This window comes from Chinchilla lanigera, unplaced genomic scaffold (genome assembly GCF_000276665.1).
Source record: "Chinchilla lanigera isolate Chin_1 unplaced genomic scaffold, ChiLan1.0 scaffold00002, whole genome shotgun sequence".
Taxonomy (NCBI): domain Eukaryota; kingdom Metazoa; phylum Chordata; class Mammalia; order Rodentia; family Chinchillidae; genus Chinchilla; species Chinchilla lanigera.
In genome coordinates, this window is record NW_004955403.1 from 8,099,593 (window position 1) to 8,114,914 (window position 15,322).

At 39.4% G+C, this 15,322-nt stretch overlaps 1 protein-coding gene across 3 annotated transcripts in view; it reads left to right on the plus strand.

Annotated features, from left to right (window-relative positions):
* Stat4 (signal transducer and activator of transcription 4) overlaps positions 1 to 15,322 on the plus strand; it is an 82,782-nt gene that overhangs the window by 38,122 nt on the left and 29,338 nt on the right. For all 3 annotated transcript variants that reach the window (XM_005373295.2, XM_005373293.2, XM_005373294.1), the window contains exons 4-6: positions 8,824 to 8,922; positions 11,254 to 11,346; positions 14,922 to 15,000. In XM_005373295.2, the coding sequence (XP_005373352.1) occupies positions 8,824 to 8,922; positions 11,254 to 11,346; positions 14,922 to 15,000 (271 nt within the window). The remainder of the gene's footprint in view (positions 1 to 8,823; positions 8,923 to 11,253; positions 11,347 to 14,921; positions 15,001 to 15,322) is intronic.

Consider the following 15,322-nt stretch of genomic DNA (forward strand, 5'->3'; position numbering starts at 1 on the left):
TAATTTTTAAAAAATTTTATGAGCCTCTCTTTTTGCCTTGATACATGATGATATCCTCAAAAGAGATATGTGTATACCTTCTTTATCAGTCTTTACTTTTTCTCTTCTTTATGATCATGTCAAAGCACTCTTTACTAGTGATGGTGGTGGTGTATTTATTGATTTCCAGAGGGTCAGGTGGGGGGGGGTAACTGAGTGATCCTGTAGGACATAAGTTAAGGTCCATCAGTAAAGAACCTGTTTTACTGGATAGTGAGCGGGTGACTCAGAGTGTCACCCCCATTAGCGGGACAGCCTTCACGGTTCTAGGCTTCCCATGGCAGCCTCATGCCAAACAGGGCAAGGATCCCACGAGCAAAATTCCCATCTCTAGAGATCTATAAAGCCCCACTGTCCTCTACCCACTAATCTCAAGGCCCTACTTTTGTATCTTTCTGGCTACTAGGGACAAATACCTAATAGAAACACCAGAAAGCTTTAAAACAGATGTCTGTATCGATACAAAGACCAAATAATATGCTTTTGCTGCTTTTCTCTGAGTTAGGAAAGGACTGTAACAATTTACCCATCCTCACTCTCATTCAACAAGCATTTATGAGGTTTCCTTAAAGTGATAGCTATTTGAAGATCAGTCTTGAAGATCACCCATCCCTCTTTTGCAAGATGAGGCGTCTAGATATGAAATCAGATGCGGTGTGGACGTTAAAAAATGTAACTGCTATGAGGTAAGTTTTACACAGAAGCAGAAGCATGGGTTAGGGCCTTGCATTTTTGGCATTCCTTAAAGATCAGGCAGGCACACTCACCGGCCACAGAAGGTCGCCTTTACCAGCAAACAGGGACTAGAACTGCCAGGGGCGTTAAAGGCCTAAGCCATCTCCACAAAAGTTACTTAGTAATTTTAGTGTCAAACACCTGTTTATTGTTACTGCCTTGGGTGTTTAAGCCCTGCAGCTCTCTTGGGGCTCCGTAAATAGTCATGGCCCTGAATAGACATCACAGAAAATAATGTCTGAGGAAAATAAATGCGGGGCCCATGGAACAAAGAAGGAATCAGGTTTTTTCTTTTCAATCTAATGATTTGGAAAGTTAAGAGGTTTACAAAGAGAAACACCTGGATTTGCTGTGTTGCTTTTCCTTGATTTCCTAGTTCTGCAATTTTCCCAACGGATATAACACCTGGGCTTCCTAATATGTACTTGCAGGCTATTGTCAGGATAAAGACAAAGTTTATAAAGCATTCTGCACATAGTAGGTACTCAGGAAGCAGCAGGTTCTGTTATTGGTATGTTCTAACAGAAATGAAGAGTTTGTTTGCATCAACCTTGTCCTTTTCCAGTCATTCTGAATTAAGCAACTTCACTCTCATTAAAATGTGTGAATTGTTTCAGACCCCTGAATTTTAGCCATGATAATAGCCTGACTCTTCTTTCACCTGACTGCCAAATTTTCAAAGCCGGCATTCATCTTCTACAAAAACCTCCACATAAATCAAGCAAAGAGAAAGATTTGCTATGGAATATATATGTGTATTTTATCTCTTCTTACTGGTTTTAATTATAAAAGTAACACATGCTTAATTATTTTAAAGAATTATAAAGAGTTCAAATGAAAAGATCTGCTCTCCAGTCTACTCCTCAGAGGTAATTGTTGGTGAGAGTTTGACCTGTTTCTGTTCAGGGCTTTTTCTGCACAAATAAAAGTACAGCGTTAATGATTCTCTTCCAAAGATTACATAGATTACATGAATTCTGCTTAGGTAAAGTGCTCTGTTATTCCTTCTAATTGCTAGTGTGCGTACATGAGTTAATTTTCTATTCAAAGCAGCTTTTGGTGCATTTTTGTGCATGTTTGAGCTAGTCCTCAAGAAATGCCAGGGAAGTCCCCACGGTCTGATGTTAAAAACCCCAAATACAGTCTCTCTTTTTCTGGAGTTTCTTTTATACGTATATAAATCAATTTCCTGGAACACAATTCAGTCTTACTCCGTTGGCTTTATAATCAATCAACTTTGGTCATTTCTGTAATACTAATGGGAGAATTTTTTCCTCCTGTTTTGTTGATTTATCATTTATGAGCTTTAAACTCTCCTAACACCACCACATAGAAAACTTCTGGAGTTTAAAGTGCCTTATAAGTTGCAAATCTTCCTCCAGTCTCTCTCACTCACTGAAGAGTCACTTCAGTGAATGCCAGGTGTTGCTATCCCGATGACAAACGAGGCAAAGAAAGCAATGAAGGATCCGAAGTGACTCACCCAAGATCACACGACTAATAACTGAGAGCGCGACTAGCTCTTCAGACAAAGAGCTCTCTGGCTGCTTTGCAGAGCAATTGTTTAGTATGGGTTAAGTCTTCACAGACATGAAACATTGTGCAAGCAGTGTGCTAGAATTTAGTACATTTAGGAAGTATTTTCTTTGCAAATAAGCTGACAAGTTACCTATACCTGCAGCTAATTTTTAGCCAGGGTGAGAGAGATGTAGTATCACTGGCATACATACTAACAGAGCATTAATAATGTACATCCATCAGGGATCTACCCTTCCCTTCCCTTTGGTCAACAACACCTTCGTGTGATTTGAGAACTTGTGGAACGTGCAACTTCATGCATTTGAATTCATTCATTCCTAGTATGGGTATTAATATGAACAGGATGAGAACTGTGACTTTAGGAAGGCAATTTTTCAGAAGTATCTTTTCAAAAGTGTTCTCCATTTACTGACAAAATGAGTGAAAAATACAGAGCATTCCTGTACATGTTGCTGTATACAGAACCCCTCAGTGTGTTTTGTGTGTCTTGCTTAGCGTAGAATATTTGTTATGATTGATGAGTCAGTGTTACATCATTACGAAGTCCTTAGTTTACATGAGGGTTCAGGTTTTGTGTGATACAATTCTGTGGGGTTTCATATCCATAATATCATGACTCCACCATAATAACATCATGCAGGATAGGTTCACAGCTCCCCAAAACCCTGTGTACCATCTATTCATTTTTCTTAAGCCCAGAGACCATTAACATTTTTATGTCAGTTTGCACTTTTCCTGGACTTTATGTAGTTAAAATACATTATGCTTCTTTTCCATATTGGCTTCTTTTGCTTAATAGTGTGTGTTTAAGTTTCCTCTGTGTCTTCATGGCTTGAGGAGTCGTTTGTTTTTCATGATGCATAACATTATATTGTACAGATATACAACTGTTTGTCCATTCCTCTACTGAAGGGCGTGCAGTATTGGCTTCTTCCACATTTCAGCAGTTATGAATCAAGCTACTGTAAATATGTGCCGGCTTATGTGTGGAAATGAGTTTTCAATTCCTTCGGGTAAATTCCAAAGCGTATGATTGTAGGGTCCCATGGTAAGAGTATGTAGTTTTATAAGAAACTGCTAAACTATCTTCCAAAATGGCTGTATCCTTTTACATTCCAAACAGGAATGAATGAGAATCCCCACACACACGTTTTAACATCTCTGAAACCAGAATGCATCTTATAATCAATAACACCTCTTCATTGCTGTTACCATGTGGCAATCACAATGTCATTGTCATTGTCTGTGATGTGAAACTGGGTCATAGCTATTCATGTTGTTACCACTTCAGATAAATTGTATGCACTGCTTGTACAACACATGTTGAGTTTAATTGCTGTTTAAAATGTTATCAAAATATGACACTATGATTTAGGGTTGGAACAAATAAGTTATTGTGTATGCAAAATGAAATAAGAACAAATCAATAGGATACAAATCTGATATTTGTTAAGCAAATATTTGCTAGTGGGTGAAGTTTTATATTTTCTTAGAAAGCAATAATAAAGTGCTTTACAGTATGTAAGAAGGAAATTTTCCCACAGGTAAATGAAGTTGTATTATTCTTTATTACTGAAATGGACATTAAAAAAAGATTGTCATACACAAAGCAACAGTAGCTGGAAAAATCACCCAATTCCTTATAATAGAGGAAAGAAATCTCAGCACAACAAGAACCTGGAGTAAGCAAATCATGCCTTGCACAGCACTATCATTCAGATGTACAGCATCAATTTATCAGAAGCACCCTGCTGACTGAACAGAATGTGTTTAACTTCCAGCGTGATGCCACTGAGGAAAAATGAAAAATACGTGTTTAATCAAATAGGTGGTGCTTTGGGTGGGAAGCTGGTTTATCTCGGCAAGACATAAAATTACACTATCAGTGCAAACACATCTTTGAGGGGATTGTAGAAAGCAGAATGTCACTGTGACCCTCTGTCTAACTACTGGTCACTGAAGTTGCTGCCATATTTAATTTTAAAGTGTAAGACAATGCAAAAGACTAAGAGTTTAGTCTTCAAGGTGTTTTTGGAGTGAGCCACAGGTGATGATGATGGCTGACCTCATGGAAGGCTGACCAGAAGTCTCTGGGAGTGGACATCTACCATATAGTGTACTTCCGGTGATTTCATGGACATGTATCGCAATAGTGAAATACTACCACAGAAAATAACTGTGATATGATAGCTAATCATGAAGGTATGACAAGGTCACTAAACCTTTCCATCTTTCCGTCAACCAGTCATTCAAGGACTATTTGCAGAAGAAATGTGAGATCTGGTTTTTATCTGAGAACTTTCTACTGAGGACTTCTAGTAAGATCCAGAAAATGCCAGCATCAAAACTTACAGAAGAGACAACAGTTATTCATACTCTAAATAAATTACACCTCACTGACATTTCAGATACCCCACAGGACACTCTTTATATGGAAGCAAATAAGTTTAAAAGAGTCACGAAAGTTAAATTCTAAATAAATGAAGAAAATTTTAGAATACATTAATTTGTTTCACACCGATATATGATTAAATGTCTATGTTCATGCTGAAACAAATTGCAAGTTCCCTCAATAAGGGAAAATATAAATTGTGAGCAATTAAATTTTTAGCATTATGCCATAGTTCATATTTTTGCTTCAAGGTAAAGAAGTATTACTAGAGATAAAGGTCAGCTCGTTGTAATGAAAGATTTTATTCTATTTTATTGTAATATATAACAAGTCTAAACATGTCTGACAAAAGCACTAGGAGAAAAATTCACAAAGTAGCCCTTAACATAATTAAAATTGATCAGACCAAAAAAATTGAGCAAGGAGAAATTTAAGCAAAACAAGTGGCAAATTTGGTTTGATGAAACTACATAAAATATTTGTACCAAACAACTCAGAATACACATTCTTTACAAGCCAACATGAAACTTTTACAAAATATCTATATACTGGACCACAAAGCAAGTCTCAAAAAACTTAGTGATTGAAATGATCCAAAGCTACCTTCTGATAAAAATGAAATTATGCTAGAAATCAGGTTTTTTTTAAAGTAGAAAATCCCTGTTTAGAGATAACAAAAACATTTCTAAATAAGGCAGAACAGAGGTGAAATCCTGATGGAAATTAGATGATTGGAAAGGAGGAAAATTCTCTCAGTATTTGCACAAGGTATGATTTGTGTATGTAGGAAATCCAAAAGAATCTACAGATATAATTTTACAATTGATAAGAAATGTTACAGGGGCTGGGGATTTAGCTCAGCGGCAAAGCGCCTGCCTGGCAAGTGCAAGGTCGTGAGTTCAGTTCCTGGTACCGGAGGAAAAAAAAAAAAAAAAAAAAGAAATGTTACAAATGCATGATTAGGCCCAGTAAAAGCAGAACAAGCTTTCTGGATTCAAAAATCAATATATAAAAACTGATTACATTTTATATATAAGAAAAAACCAATTAAGAATGAAAAATATTAGTATAAAAAAAATCAACAATATAGAAATAACCGTAATATATTTAGGATCTCTATTGGAAAATTGCAATGTTTAGTAGACATTAAAGAAAGCCTAAATAATTGGACTAGAACACATATGAACATGCCATGTCTAAGTTTATCTAAAAATTTAATGTCATTCAAATGCTTGCTTTGATGGGGCATACTTGTGACTTACACTGATTCTAAAACTTCTAAGAAAATGCAAAGAAAACCTATTCGACTTGACATCACAACTGAGCACAAAGCTCTAGTACTAAAACCTAACCTGTTGGCGAAGCAGAGACAGAACCCTAACTGGGACAGAGTCCAGGAACGTGCCCCGCCCCCCCCCACGGGTACACACTCGATTATCACCCAGTCAAGAAGATTTAATAAATAGTCTCAGAACTGTGATGCACATGGAAGAAAGTGAAAGGAGTTCTGGTCACTCACAGGCTCCAAGGGAATCACATTTAACAAAAACCCACAGGGACTTCACAAGAGAATGTCTCCGTGACTGCAGCTTAGAGAAGGATTTCTGAAACACCTCATTAAAACACTCGTCATAAAGGAAAAGATTTAAACACTTGACGCCTCTATAATTAAAAACCTCTGTGCCTTCACACACAAAGACAGTGGGAGGACAGGCTGGATAGTAGACGCTAATATGCAAGACACACACATTCAAGAGGGTGGCCCAGGGGGAAATGGGCAGTTTCTCTTTTTCTCGCTTTCTTTTTCCTGCTTCTTCCCATCAACACGCACTTAAGGGTCTGCGGTGGTGCTGTTTTGAGGGTCTCTATGCTTAGTAACTACTGAATAAGACCACAAGTGTGCCTTGCTACTTAGAGAAAGTGCTAATTAGATATATTGACTCTACCGTGATCAATTTTCCATGAGGTGTTTTGTCTCAAATGTTAGTGAGACGCTAAATTAGGAAAAATTAAAAAGAAAGTGAAAAGATATCCTTGATCAAGACAGCACTGATTCCTGCCTCTTAACAAAGGAGAAAAACTGAGTAATTTAACCTTAAAAAACGTAGGGGAAACTGAATCTGAAAAGAAAGATAAAAGAAGCTTAAGAAAAGAAAGTGAAAAAGTGCATGAGAAAGCTGAGAATGGTGAAAGGTAGTGTCTGAACGATCAAGGAAACACTCCATAGCAGTGAGGACAAACAAAGACCAATACTGCCAACTCTTGAGGTGTTGAAGAAACTCCTGATCTTAGACAGGACGAGGTCTTGAGCTTACATTAATAACAGGGCTTCCAAATTAGCCCTAGAAGGAGCCATTTTTAACAATGGAATATTTTCAAAATAAACTGAAGGCAAAGTGAGAAAATGTGTGGCCGCTCTCAGGGAATTAAGTTCAAGTTATATTATTTTAAAAACCAATGCATGGTGGGAAAATCAACAACAAGAATAAACTCTAATAAAAAGAATCTTAAATTGTTAGCATGCAGTCAGAAATGTGGCATCCCTGTGTAATAAGTAGGATCATTTTCACTTTCCGAGTTTCTGTCAATTCATCTTATTGTTCCCTTTGGAGATTTCTGATGTAAAAAGAAACAAGGAGCTTTTAAAAGACTGAACAATATGGAAGAGGAAGAATCCAGACAGTCAATGATTACCCTAGTTTTACAAATAGAAGTGTTAATTAACATGCATCATTTCATAAAATTGTGGTACCAGTCACATCTACAAAAATGTTTACAGCCAATAATCTAATATTTTTCTTAAAAATAAACCTTTTGTAGTTGAGCATGGTGGCACATGCCTATAATCCCAGCACTGGGAAGGCTGAGGCAGGAAGATTACTGAGTTTGATGCCAGCCTGGGCCATAAAGTGAGTTCAAAGCCAGCCTGAACTGCATAGTGAGACCCTGTCTCAAAAAGACAAAAAATTAATAATAATAGTAATAATAATGCAAAAAAAAATCCTTTGATTTACCAGCCTGCATAATCTACTTTTGATTAAGAGCAAGCCAGAGGGAGACAAAGTGAGTGCATCTCACTGATTTGCCTCCTGTTAACCCTGCTTCAGAAAAGGTCTGTAAAGGAGTTTAGGAGCTGGAGATATAGCTCAGTGACACAGTGCCTGCCTGGAAAGTGAAAGGTTCTGTGCTGGATTCCTGATACCAGAGCTGGGGGTATAGCTCGGCAGGCATAGTGCTTTCCTGGCAAGTGTGAGGTCATGAGTTCAATTCCCGGTACCACTGGGAAAACAAACAAACAAACATGATACCAAAAAAAGAAGAACTTTAACATCCTTGGATGGTGGTGTTGCTACTAGTCCTGTAAGTCAAAACCTTCAGGCCTAGAAAACCTTCAGGCCTAGCAACCCAGCAGTTAAAGTCAGTGAGTAGAATCATTCTGACGGGTGTCACTTGAGCTCCCTGAAGGGATTTGACGTTTTAATTTACACAACATCCCTGGGGGCCAGATTAGTCCCACAGGTTAATCCAGGTCTTGAGATCATCTCTGAGCAGTTTTTTCTGTCCGTATTTCCAGTTAACAGCATCTGCACCATTAACCTTGGCAAGAAGAGTGTGTGCTTAGCATAAAAACATTGTTGCTGAAACATGGGTGTAGACTCACCTGAGTGTACCAATGTAGTTAGCAGCTAGTAGACGTGCACACCAACAAACAGCAACCCAAACAAACGTTTTGAGCATAAAGCACAGAGTGAACAAGCCCCTGGCTGGAGCCAGCTGGTTTATGAGTGTTGGTATGGAAGGAACTCCTGCACCCCAAACCTTCCCTGCACCTCACCCGGCCTCTGGAGCATGTTCAGGCTCTTTCCTAAAGGGGTGCTGGAGAACATCTCACGATTGTGAAAAATGATTTTTGAAGGCAAAGAAAGTAATATACCCTTCTTAAAGGTCTATGTCTGTAATATGAATTTCTGTGGATTTAACCATGGGTAAGATTATCAAAACAGATCCCACATAGTTTTACATGTTCATTGAGAGATTACTGTTGATTTTCAAGCAGTGCGGTTCCTTTAGGATACATATATTTAAGCTCTTACGTTGTTTTTGCTGCTCTTTTTCAGGGAAAGTTTCATGGAAATCCAATGCATGTAGCTGTGGTTATTTCTAATTGTTTAAGGGAAGAAAGGAGAATATTGGCTACAGCCAACATGCCTGTGCAGGTAACATTTTCTGAGCTCATGATTTGCTATCACCTTGAAGTCGACAGAAGTTTTTATCTTCTTCCAAACCAAGTTCTTCTATGCTAGCAATGCCACTTGTAATCCAGGTCTTGAGATCATCTCTGAGCAGTTTTTTCTCTCCGTATTTCCAGACTTGATTCATTTCTAGAATCTTATCTATACATTCGTTTCGGCTACCACTACTCTAGGAATGTTCTGACCACCTTTTAGCTAAAATCGCCATTTGGACTCTGCTTCCTTCATTACATGTCTCTTCACACACTGATCTTGCCTATAGCCCTTCAAGAGTTTTCTATTTCCTATCACAGAAGTCTAAACTATTCTGTCTTGTAGAAGCTTCATAAATACTTGCTTGCCAATTGCTTTAGTGTAATTTGCCCTGATGTGCTCTAGGTTATAGTTTATCCCACTATAATGAATAATGAATCAGAGCACCCATCAAACACAACTAAAGGAATACTTTTCAGTTAATGCTCATAAAATGAAGCAAGTACAGTGTATTACATTATCAGTTTTCCAAAGGACCTCCCCCATAATTTAATAAATCAAACCACCATATTTTGAAAGTCTAGCAAAAGTCCCTTTTCAACTATTAGAAATTCTCAGGCTTACTTATTGTCGCGTTATGAGTGTTTCTGAAAGACTCTGAAGTTTTAACAGTTTAACCTTCTCAGATTATGAATATTATCATTTCACTTAAAAACTATAGCAAGTTTCTAAAGTACATGTAGTTTGATTCAATGCCTTTGAAGTAAAAATACTGTACGGTGAATATAAAGTATTCTGAACATCCAAGGGGTAATCGAACAGACAGGTGTATAAATTTTAAAAGTGTGACAGTAAAGACACGTTGCCATTAATCCCTCTCAAAACACTCCTCTTGCTTAGGACACACTTTTCTTATCATTATTGCCACACAGTGTGACTACACACTCACAAAAAATGACTACACACTCACAAAAAAAGCACTTCCACAACTGCTCCAAAAAGTGACAAGAATAATAGAATAAGGTGAATAATAGAATAAGGTGAATAATAGAATAAGAATGAGGTGAAGTATTTTGAGGGGGGTTAATGGCAATATTTCTTGTATTGTGATAATTTCTTTTAAATTTTAAGAATTTGCTGTATTTTCGATCACGCCTCCTATATTCTCAAGAATCCTTTTTGTGTTCCCCTCTTTTCTCGTGTCTGTGCATATGTGTGTGTGTGTTTGCGTGCGTGCATGCTGCCCCCTTCAAATGTCAAGTATTAGTCAAGTGGAAACATTTATCACTCTGAGAGTAATCTACCAGTACCATAAATTGCTATGAAAGAAGCACTGGTTTTTAAAATTTAACTAGGTAGACAAATATTGGAGACCAAAATAAGAGAAGGGGAATCGTTTCAAGGCTTTCCCACTCTGAAGAATGCGGTGTGGTTGAAGAACATCTGACCAAGAACGGAGGCCCCGGGCTCCCCTTCAGTTTCCTCTGATTTGCGCAGGTTTTAGTCATCACCTTTCTAACCACACTCCCACTCAGCCGTAAGTCGAAGGGAAGGCATGCGTGCCTCTGGGTCGCCTCCAGAGAGCTACAGAGCTTCCTGCCTAAGATTCTTACAGGGGCCAAGAAGGGGCACTCGGTGGCCGGGGGCCTCTCTGCTTAACCAGACTAAAATGTTTACATCTCCTCTAGTAAAGCTTTTGTCCCAGAGTATAAATAAATCCCATCCCAGCAGATTCAGCCTCCTCAATGGAATTCCATCCCAGTTTAATGGAATGTCACTGTACTAATTTTTATAGAGGTTCAAAAGTAGTGTAATTCTGCTATAGAAAATAGGAATTTTTAAAAATCATATAAAATCATCTGTAATTTCAGAGATAACACACAGGTAACATTTCAGGGTGTGTGTTTTTCCACCCATATGCACTTGAGTTTATATCAATACACATAGCCATATATTTCTAAATAAAGAAAATATTCACATCTATATATAAGCAATACATATATAAGCTCTATGTACATATACATGGTGTTTTTATAATCTTTTCCATTCCTTAAACTTTAACATCATTTGTATTATTTCATTAAATATTTTGCTACAGCATGGTCGTGTTGTTTTGGCACTTGGGGTTTTCTGGTTTTTGTTGTTTTGGTGCTTGGGGACGGATCCCAGGGCCTCGTGTATGGTAGGTGCAGATTTTTAAAGGCTGTTTAATATTTTATATCATGGTGATCGAAATCTCAGTTCAAAGTGTACCCTGCATATGTTGCATCCATCATGAACCTGTTTTATCAACATCAGTGAAATGCCAAGACCTTTTTCCAGGGACCCCTGGAGAAATCCTTACAGAGTTCTTCAGTTTCAGAAAGACAGAGGAACGTGGAGCACAAAGTGGCTGCCATTAAAAACAGCGTGCAGGTGAGTGCCGTCCCGCAGATGCTGGCGTGGGCGGGCTGCGGTCGCCCCACCGTGCAGCCGGTTAATCGTGTACCTTTCTCCCCGACTCCCACGTGGGTGTTTACAGAATCCCGGGGACAATTTGTTACTAAGATACATTTCTCGCATGCCTTCTATTTAAATGGAGAGGGTTTCTTTGTGGGAAGCTTTTTGACTCCAATTTACATTTCTGTGAGAAAAGTAAAAGCTATCAGAATATTTATTTCTTCTTGAATGAGCTTTGGTAATTTGTGTTTTTCAAGAAATGTGTCCATTCTAACTAAATTATCTTTATTGGCATAAAGTTGCTCATAATATTCCTTTATTTTCCTTTGAATATGGGAAGAATCTATAGTGGTATTGCCCCTGTCATGTGTTACTGGTACAGCTATTTTCTTTTCTTGCCCTAGTCAGTCTGGATAGAGATTTATCGATTTGATTGATCCAAAAAAGATTTCTTAGGTAGGCCTACTCTCCACTGTGTGGTATATAAAATAGAATGTCAATTTTGCTTTCTAAAACTTACATAGTACATATAATCTTTTTGAGACAGGGTCTCACTTTGCAGTTCAGAGCTCACTTTGTAGCCCAGGCCAGTCTCAAACTCACAAGGATCCTCCTGCCTCAGCCTCCGGAGTGCTGGGAGGATATTATTTTTGTCTTTTAAAAACACAATAACAAATCCATAAAATTAAATAAAGTACAGATATTTAAAGGTAAGCTGCCCCATATATTGTTTGCAGAGTTTAAAGGACAGTGTTTCTAAGCATTTGCTTTCAGACTTCTGATTAAGGGAGCTTCTGAAGCAAGGGAAATAGGCAAAGTCTTTGCTTATGCTCTGCAAGAAAATGTCAGGTTCTCAAGATAGACTTAGGGCAAAATGCCTTGGTGTGTTATAATCTTAAACCAAGGGCTAGGCTGACTTTACAGGTGTGTCCTTGCAGAAGACAATTCGCTTATTATAGTAAGAATACTTATCACATTAATCAAGCACATGACTTTCTCTTCCTTTTTTCCTTTCTGTCTTTCTGTCTTTCTGTCTTTCTCCCTTCCTCCCTTCCTCTCTTCCTCTCTTCCTTCCTTCCTTCCTTCCTTCCTTCCTTCCTTTCTCTCTTTCTCTCTCCCTCTTTCCCTTTCTCCCTTTCTCCCTTTCTCTCTCTCTCCTCTCCATGGCACCCAGTCTCACACACTCACACAACACAACCCTACGCTCTCCCACCCAGCTGCACCCCAGCCCTTCCCCTTCAAATTCCTTCTGAGTCCCGGAGAAGTGTGGTGCAACAGAAATGCACCTTTTGGAGCGCAAACCAGACCCCTTCCCAGGCCTCTACTTCCTCCCCATGTGCCGTGAGCGCGGGCGGTCAAGGGTGCTGTGGTCACCTCAGGCTGCCTTCAGACACTGACGAGGCTGGGAGGAGAGGCCAGACCTGCCCCTGCTTGCGGTTAGCTCTGTGATGCCGCCTATTTCCCAGGTTCTCTATGAGACCAAGACCAAGTTGCACTCCAGTGAGACCACATGCTTGCCAGCTCGTCCCTGTCCGTGTGTCCCCTCTCCTGTGAGCACTCCCTCCACAAAGCCCACGTGCCTGCTGTCCGACCTGGGTCCCATTCCAGGAAGCTGGCGCCCATTGCGCATGGCAGTGCTTTTCCGCGCAGGCGCTTTCCCTAGTGTGCGTAACCTTGGTCTCTGAGAAGGGTTGTGGAGTGTGGCGCTCCTGCGACCCTCTGGGGCCATCAGGAGGGCTTTGCAGGTCATTGCTGGTGCTTTCACAGTGGCAACCACTGACGACCATATCTGAAAGCATTTTAATTACTTTAGCATTTATTTTTCCTAGTTATGGTGTAATACACTTTCGTTCATTCTAATGTACTTTTTATTAGAAGATCCCGCGAGATGTTCTGTTCCTTTAGCTTCTAATTGATGTCCACATCAGAACACAGAACCTCATGTTTCAGTTTTTTTACATTGTCTAGGCATGGGTTTTAGTAGCCAATAGCCATGCACAATCTTAGCTCTTCAGAAATTTAGCATTGAACTGAAGTGCTGCAAGTGACAGCACGGTGTAGTGAGAAGAAAGAGTGCAGATCTGGAAGCGGGACTGGATTTGAATTCTGGCTGGAGTATGGGTTACTCCATGAGCAAGCCTACTTCCTCCCTTGGAAATAATTCACTTTGCGGGCTGCAGAAAGGATTGTGTGTGTACAGCTTAGGCGTGGCAAAGGTCGCTAAAAAAAAAACCTTCATAGCTTCTATTATTCCGTAGACAGTACAGTGAGCAGTCAATACTTCCTTCTCTGTTTCTTTTCTAAGGTTTATAAATGTCAAGAAAGTCATTTTAGAGAGCCAGGCAACAAACAGGGAGGAAAGGGAATCACAGCTGACACTTGTGACCCCTGGCCCTGGCCCCAAACACTGTTGTAAGCAGTTTGTGCCACGTGATCTCACAACTCCACGTGTCCTCTTATTGCCCTCTTTCCTCCTCCGCCCACCCACTGCACCCCATTTTATGGGCAAAGAAGCTGAAGCACAAAGGTAGTTTTGCCAGTTCATCAGCTTCACAAGTCATAGTGTAACGATACAAACTCTGACTGAAAATTTGATGGTTTTCTCAATGAGAAATTTAGCTGACTAAAATTTGGAATTTGTGGAGAAAGATCTGCTAAGGGTCGATGTATGATTTCTTAGCACCTGTTGGAATGAGTAGGCAGTGGAAATTGCAACTTTCTGTGAAAAAAGAGGGAGTATGTAGTCTGGAATCTAAGAAGCAGTGGGTCCAGCTTTGGTTAAGGGTAGAAGGTCAGAGTCAGACCGCCCAATCCACCCCAAAACTCCTCCCTGAGAAGCTGTGGGACTGCGGCAGGTGAGTCCTTTCATATCTTCACCCTCTGCTGCTTGCCCTATAGAAGCAAGGATGACCCACACCACGCGTAGTGTGAGATTTAATGAGATACTGCATGAAAAGCACTTTGCCCAGATCTTAACATTCAACCACCATTATGACAGAGCAGGAAAAACATCATCAGGTTTGGAAAAAAGCAAAGTCTACCCCAAAGACAGAAGCACACAGGAGAAACCATAGGTACTTCTTAAGACACAAGAAGAGAAAATACCTAGACTGAATTGTCATAAAGGTACTGCAGCACGTTGGAATGGAGATTTAAGCAAAAGGTGATCACTGGCACACTAATAGTTAAACAGAACTGCTCAAGAGTTGTAAAAGGGTAACAGCAATCATTTTCTTCAGTTTAAAAAAAAATGAGTGTGGCATCACTTGGAATAACTGAGAAATGAGAGAGAAGATGCCAAAGGATTTCCAAACAAGTAGAAAGAGAAAAAGAATTGGAACAGCAAGCTCAACCTCTTCCAGTATTAACCAATTCTTTTGTGAATAAGCTGTGCAGAAAAGTAGTTTCACTGCGGTCTTTGGATGCTGTCAGAGGCTAGAAGCACCAAACAGTGCTATTTACCAATATTTGGGATATTATTTCAGTGGCATGCTACATTGCCGCATCTTTGATATTTCCTTTTGAGTGAATATGTTTTCTTTCATGTGAAGATGACAGAACAAGACACCAAATACTTAGAGGACCTGCAAGATGAATTTGACTACAGATATAAAACAATTCAGACAATGGGTAAGTTTTTGTTTTGTCTATAACTCTGCATAGGGACATGAAGGCAGCATGAATATTGGGCCTTAATTTTGCTGAGAGTTGATAAGCAAATTTGTTGTACTTCTTTAGGTGAGTCTTTTAAAAAAAAAAGATGTAGACAATGAGTATTTCTTTCTTTTTGCTTCTTCTTTTTCTCAGAGAGAGAGAGGGAAAAATTTTTACTTCAAAGTCAGTTACAAACTGTGTATGGAGGGGCTGGGGATTTAGCTCAGCGGCAAAAAGCGCCTGCCTGGCAAGCGCAAGGTCGTGAGTTCAGTTCCCGGTACCGGAGAAAAACCAAAAA